This window comes from Sceloporus occidentalis, unplaced genomic scaffold (genome assembly GCF_023333645.1).
Source record: "Sceloporus occidentalis isolate IW3139 unplaced genomic scaffold, rSceOcc1.0.p SCAF_4, whole genome shotgun sequence".
Lineage (NCBI taxonomy): Eukaryota > Metazoa > Chordata > Lepidosauria > Squamata > Phrynosomatidae > Sceloporus > Sceloporus occidentalis.
Window position 1 is genome coordinate 24,247,926 of NW_028316984.1, and position 7,075 is coordinate 24,255,000.

Consider the following 7,075-nt stretch of genomic DNA (forward strand, 5'->3'; position numbering starts at 1 on the left):
TGAGGGCTGTGGCCTCTTTGATTGAATCTATTCATCTAATATATGCCCTTCCTCTCTGCTACCCTCCCTCCACCTTTCCTAGCATTATCGTCTTTTCCAATGAGTCAAGTCTTCTCATGATATGGCCAGGAAATCATATCATGGGTGCCTCCAGGGCTTCTCCATTCAGAACAAAGGCGGGCAGCAGACTAAGATATGTTATAAATTTTGCTAAGTAAGGCATGTGAGATATTGTCTTGGCTGCAGTAAACAATAAAAGTTTTACAATATATCAAAGTGATTCTGTGGTCTACTTTCAGGATACAAGCCCTTGTTGTTGTTGTGTGCCTTCAAGTCATTTCCAGCTAAGGAGAACCTATCACAGGGGTTTCTGGGGCTGAAAGTGTGTGATTCACCCGAGGTCACCCAGTGGGTTTCCATGGCCAAGGAGGGAATCAAAGTCTGGTCTCCAGAGTTGTAGTCCAGCTGTCAAACTGCTACACCAAGTTGTAGTCCAGCTGTCAAACTGCTACACCACACTGGTTTTCTATATCAGCCCTATCACTCTTCAAAAACATAAAGTTTTCCAAAACTACACAAAGATTTTGAGGGGGGAAAGGGTCTTGTATTATTGGGGCTGTCCAACGAAGTCAATTGTTCAGTATGCAGTGTGAAAGCCAATTTACTGCTTTAAACAACCCTGCCAAAAACCAATGCCTTTCTCATTAAAAGCCACCTTGCCTCATCAAGTGACTTGCCAAAAGATAATACAGTGAGAGAATCTCTTAGAAATCTTAATGTGCCTGATCCATAAGCCTGGCAAAGCCCAAGCAGCAAGGAAGAAATGAATGTGAAGTTGTCAAGCTGTTAAGACTTAAAGTAATATATTTACATGAGATGCTTAAAGGGTCCCCCTGTCCCTTATGTGCTTTATTGACTACGGCAAAGGCTTTGACTGAATAGATGACAAAAAGCTAAGGCTTCCACTTAGAGGAATGGGAGTACCACAACATCTGATTGTCCTGAAGCGCAACCTGTACTCAGGATAAAAGGCTGCCATCAAAAAGAATATGGAGAAACCTAATGATTCCCAATCAGCAAAGGAGTCATGGAAGGTTGCATACTATCATCCTATTCCTTTAACCCGAATGCATATCATACACAATGCTACCCAGAAGGATACTGTGGGATTTATTTCATTTGTAAATAAAGAACCAGCCTTTCAGGCCCCCTCGTCACGTGCGAGGGTTGCCTGGGGGGCAGAGCGCCCACACGCCCCGCAACCCTCGCATGTGAGGAGGGTGTAACAATGGCGCCGCCCTGTTTACATGGGTGCCACCATTGTTACGTAAGTGTCACGCAGCATCCACATGGCGCCATGTGGCACTTATGTAATGAGTGCGCCAGCAGCGCATTCATTACACCGCCGCCATGACTTCAAAAGAACCCACTTTTTGCAAGTTCTTTTTCTACCAGTGGGAAGCCTTGCCGTTTGACGACTGAGGTTTCCCTCCGGCAGAAAAACAGGCGCCGGCAGGCTGCCCTTTTTGGGCGGTCTATACCACGCCTTCCTGATAGTAAGAGCTGTTTGACAGTGGAACACACTCCCTTAGAATCTGATGGAGTCTCCTTCCTTGGATGTCTTTAAACAGAGGCTGGTTGGCCATCTGTCAGAGATGCTTTGGTTGAGAGTTCCTGTATGGCAGGCGGTTGGACTGGATGGCCTTTGTGATCTCTTCCAACTCTACAATTCTTTTTTTCTCTCTCTTAAATTGATACAGAGTGTAGCACTGTACTAACATGAAATATGTTTTATTTTTGCTATTGTGGATTTTGCTGTTTATTTCTTGTCTCTTTGTATATGTTGTTTATTATGTGTATATTAAAAGTGTACTATGTTTGTTGTTTACTATGTGTATATTAAAATATACACATTCTGTGTTTTTTATGTGTCTATTAAAATAAAATTTACCGTAAATAAAAATAATATGCATAATTATAATAAATTGCATAATATGCAGTTTACATGTTTGGATTAGAGGGGTTGGAATATGACATCCCTGCTGTCTATCAATGATATGGATGTATGGAGTCAGTGGTGTGTGTGTGTGTGCGCGCGCGCGCATGGTAGAAAATTGTTGGCAAAATGATACCCAGGAATGGGGAGGAGAAATGCCTGCCTGTGTCAGAAAGCAAACAGGCACATCCAGGGCATGGACCTGTAGCCAAGAGCCAGATGCTGCTCTTTCCTACTGGAATAAGATCTGGAATAAGACACTCTCTCTGCTACTGCTCTTGGCAGAACTGGATTTAGTAATTCCTTCTGTGTGGAGGTGAGTGTGTTACTCTCTTGTCCTGTACTGTATTTAGGGTAGAGAAGCGTAGAGAGGGGAAATCTACGCTCCTAAAAGTTGTGTGCGCCTGTCTCAGGGCAGTAAGTTTCTCTGTCTGAGTGACAGCAACAGCAGGGACAAAGCTGCAGAGGTGAGAGAGTCTTCTTTCCCAAGGATGTCAAATAAACACATATTTCTTCTACTGAGCACCACTGGGGCTGGAGGTCAAAGTTATATGATAATTATTGCAAAGATACTATGGAACTGGCCTAGGCTGGAAAGAAGAGACGGCATTTTTGAGTAATGGGTAGGAGGGGACCTAGGTGGTGGTGGTGGTGGTGTGCTTCCAAGTCATTTTTGACTTATGGCGACCGACACCAAGGTGAACCTCTCATAGGGTTTTCTTAGCAAGTTTCTTCACAGGGGGTTTGTCCTTGCCATCCTCTGAGGCTGAGAGAGTGTGATTCGCCCAAGGTCACCCAGTGGGGTTTTATGATCAAAGTAATGTTGGTGAGAACCTAGGAGGTGCCAATAATTGCATGGAGCAGAGGGTAGGCATGCTTTTAGGAGAGAACAGACTGTGTATAATTAAGGGCTGCCAGGCTGAGATACTGGCATGGCAGAAAGTGGGGGGGTGGGGGTGGGATTGAGGGAAAAATGACAGCAGAAAAGGAGAGGAAAAACAGGAATATTAATAGTTTAAGCTGCATGATATGCGGTATGAAAAGGCATGTGTGTATGTGTATGTGTGTGTCAGAGAGAGAGAGAGAGAGAGAGAGAGAGAGAGAGAGAGAGAGACTTGTGCAAATGTAAGATCACTCCCTCTAGAAAAGTCCATAATGAGTGAACATCTTCCAGTGAACTCAGAGTGACTGTAATGAGTGACAATGAGGAAGAGAAATGTCACAGTTTTGTAGCTATAGCCATGTTTGCTCATTTGCTGACCTGTGAGGATGTGTTGCCTGGATGAACCTGTGAATGTCACAGTGCAGTTGTTACGATGCCTGTTACCTGGCAGTCCAAGGTCTATGAAGAATAGGCAGGGGTGAGAAGGAGGGATGAATATGTGGTGTGTGTCTCCAAGTCATTTCTGACTGATGGCGATCCAGTGGTGAACCTATCATGGGATTTTCTTGGCAAGATTTGTTCAGAGGTGAGTTGCCATTGCCTTCCTCTGAGGCTAAGAGGGTGCCCTAGATCATCCAGTGAGTTTCGTGACTGAGCTAGGAATTGAACCCTGAGAATCCAAGCTGGGAACTGGACGCTTAAACCACTGGTTCTGCTATTAAATACAATTATGTTATTACCATATCCCATTATCGTATCATATGCACATTTACCAACTGGAAAATAATTTTGCTTGTTCAGATAGGAATTGTCTTTCTGAGCAACCGAAAGAACAGAAGGATGTAGCATCAGAAAAACTAGGTCTCTTTTCATTAAGAATGTATGTATGTGTTTTCAGAAAGACTTTGGCGGGATACAAACCGCCGCTTTGCGGCGTTCCCCCGCCGGCGCCATTTGCTCCGCGAGGGAGCCGTAGCAGCCAAACCGCGCGGCTCCCGCGCAGAGCAAAAAAGCTCCATTTCGGAGCTTCTTTTTGCAGCGCCTCTATGACGTTGCGAGGTGCCGCTGGCACATTCGCGACGTCATAGGCGCCGCGATACGTCTGGACGCTATGCATCCAGTACGTAAAGATGGCGGCGCCCATGTGGAAGGGGCGCCGCCATCTTGTACATATTGTATATGTACTAGGGTTAGGGGGGTGCGGAAGCACCGTCCCTTCCTAACCCTAGTACGTATACAATACGTACTATATGGCGGTTTGTATCCCGCCTGAATTTTGTAAAGCAGGGATCATAATATTGTAAAATACAAATGCTGATACTGAAATAAGTTATGCATTTTAATAATCAAAAGGATTATTTTCCTTTTTTCCTGCTGCCAATTAGCATAGCTTTTATCCTGGAATGAATTACTGGGATTGTTATTATTATTTTTTAATAAACAGAAGTTTCCTTCAATTGAGAGAGCATTCTGAATAAGCTTACAGACAAAATGTCCTTAGGGAACCAGTAATTTTGAAAGTTAGAGCTCCTGTATAGAATTGGTGAGAGCAGTTATGCAAGAGACCCATCCCTGGATGATAAAGATGGGCCTTTGAGAGCTCACATTAGATAAAACAGTCTTACAGATAAGAATGAGTATGTGATACTGGCTGTGTGGGACTATATATCTTCTTGTTATGTGTCTTCAAGTCCTTTCTGACTTATGGAGACCCTATCATGGGGTTTTCTTGGCAAGTTTCTTTAGAGGGGGTTTGCCGATACCTTCCCTTGAGCCTGAGAGTGTGTGACTTGCTCTAGTTTACCCATGGCTGAAATGGGATTGGAACTCTTGACTGCGAAGTCATAGTCAAATCACTCAAAGCACTATATATGATATGAAACTATATGGAGGTAAAAGTGTATGTGTGTTGTTACAAAGCTTGTATGCTTTTGGAAATTGATGTCCGTCATTCATCCAGCCAGGATCTAATTATATAAGGGCTGACAGCATTTGTGATGCAGAACACATATGTGCTTCCAAACTCCACAAAACAGCAATACTTTATTGGTACAAAATGGCTTGATAAAGATATCACTGCATTGTGGATTTTGGATGTTATTGTAGGCTACCTCTGGATACTAATGTGCTTGGTAGTGCCTGAAATTCCCATCTATATTTAGGACTGTGCGGTTTTACAGGTTTGTTTCTTAGTTCTGAAGGTACAGTCTGTAAGTGAACTAAAATAGTCATTATAAACCATTTTTTCTCAACCATTGGTTCTTCGGAAGTTTTGGCCATCAATTCCCATGTTCCCTGACCACTGGCAATGATGGCAGGGTCTTCTGAGAGCCAAAGACCAAAACACATGGAGCTCCAAAGATCAAGAACTATTCCTGGGGGGAATCTTTTCTATTCTTCTTAGCTTGATTTAAAATCACACAAAAATAATGGAAGAGATAATAAAATAATTGTTGTTGTTTTGTATGCCTCCAAGTCATGTTTGACTTTGTTGTAGTTTCCGATTTAGGGTGACCCCAAGGGGTTTTCTTGGTAAGGTTTGTTCAGAGGAGCTTTGCCATGGCCATCCTCTGAGGTTGAGAGAGTGTGACCTGTCTAAGATCACCTAGTGGGTGTTTCATGGCCTAGCTGGGAATTAAACCATGTTGACCCAAAGACGAACTTGTCATGGGGTTTTCTTGGCAATATTTGTTAAGAGGAAGTTTGTCATTGTCATCCCCTAAAAGGCTGAGAGAATGTGACCTGGCCCAAGGTCACCCAGTGGGTTTCATGGCCTAGCTGGGAATCAAACCATGGTGACTCTAAGGAGTTTATCACACTAGTGAGATCCTGCTAGAAAATGGGATTTAAATGAGATTTAAATTAGAAAAACCCAGAAATGCCGGAGGTTTATCACACATCATCGCTGTTAACATGAAATAACATGAAGTTAAACTGAGGTTAAACTGGAGAAAAATGGCAGCTTTTTACTTTCGGGGAAATTCCAAAAGTAAAAAGGTGCTGTTTTTCTCCGCTTTAACTTCGGGTCATTTCACTTTAGCAGGAATTCAGTGTGATAAACTTCCCTAATTTGCAGGTTCTGTTTAAATTCGAATTTAATTTAAATCCAGTTTAAATCCTGTTTACCAGCGGGATCTTGCTAGTGCGATAAGACTCTAAGAGGAACCTATCATGGAGTTTTCTTGGCAAGATTTGTTCAGAGATTGCCGCTGCCATCCTCTGAGACTGAGAGAGTGTGACTTGCCTAAGATCACCTAGTGTGTGTGTTTCATGGCCTAGTTGGGAATTGAACTATGAAGACCCTATAATAGGGTTTTCTTGAAGTATGGAGATCCTTTCATAGGGTTTTCTTGAAGTATGGAGACCCTATCACAGGATTTCCTTGGCAAGTTTCTTAAGAGGGGTTATTTTTTTGGTCTTTGTCTTCTTCTGAAGCTGAGAGAGTGTGACTTGCCCAAGATCACCCAGTGAGTGTTTCATGGCCAATTTGGGATTCAAACTATGGAGACTCTTTCATAGGGTTTTCTTGAAGTATAGAGACCCTGTCACAGGGTTTTCTTGGCAAGTTTCTTCAGAGGGTTTTTGTTTGTTTTGCTTTTGTCTCCCTCTGAGGCTGAGAGAGTGTGACTTGCCCAAGGTCACCCCAGTGGGTTTTTATGCTCTAATGGGGATTTGAACTGTGGTCTCCAGAGTCGTAGCCCAACGCTCAAACCACTACACCACACTGTGTCAAAAATAGTTATCCAAAGTGCTTAATTGTCAAACTTTATTCTAAAGGTCTCTTGTTACATTCATGGTCCATAGAAAACAATGGAAACAAATTCAGAATGGAGGAGGTGGGGAGGATCCAGAGAACCCGCCCGCCCGCTTCACTTTGAGGGCCCGGAGTGTTTCCCTAAACAGAAGAGCTTTGCTCCCTGAGCCCGCTTCGCAGCTTGGCCAAGCGGGGGCCACATGCGCGGAGCACGTGAGGTTGTCGCGCCCGCCCGGCCGCCCAACCTTTCCCCCTTTTGGTCTTTGGTGTCCTTAAGGAGGGAGCCGGGTGTGAGGGGAACTCGGAAGGTGTGGAGAAAGATGGAGGCCGACTCCTCGGTTAGTACTGTTGGGGCGCGGGAGGGAGAGGAGCGGGGGGGGGGCAACTAATCGACGTGAAATGTGAGGAAATGGCCGGCGGAGTCATTAGATCTGGGCAGGTT

At 44.0% G+C, this 7,075-nt stretch overlaps 1 protein-coding gene across 9 annotated transcripts in view; it reads left to right on the top strand.

Annotated features, from left to right (window-relative positions):
- The first annotated feature begins 2,214 nt into the window (after positions 1 to 2,214).
- The window catches only part of BOLL (boule RNA binding protein), a 48,693-nt gene continuing 43,832 nt past the window's right edge, over positions 2,215 to 7,075 (top strand). For 6 of the 9 annotated variants that reach the window (XM_089519498.1, XM_089519497.1, XM_089519500.1 and 3 more), the window contains exon 1: positions 6,838 to 6,971. Coding sequence is in view for 4 of the 9 variants with exons in the window: in XM_089519492.1 (XP_089375618.1) it covers positions 6,954 to 6,971 (18 nt within the window). In the remaining 5 variants the exon portion in view is untranslated. Of the gene's footprint in view, positions 2,313 to 6,834; positions 6,972 to 7,075 lie in introns of those variants that run through there. The other 3 variants (XM_089519501.1, XM_089519496.1, XM_089519494.1) reach the window with 3 other exon arrangements.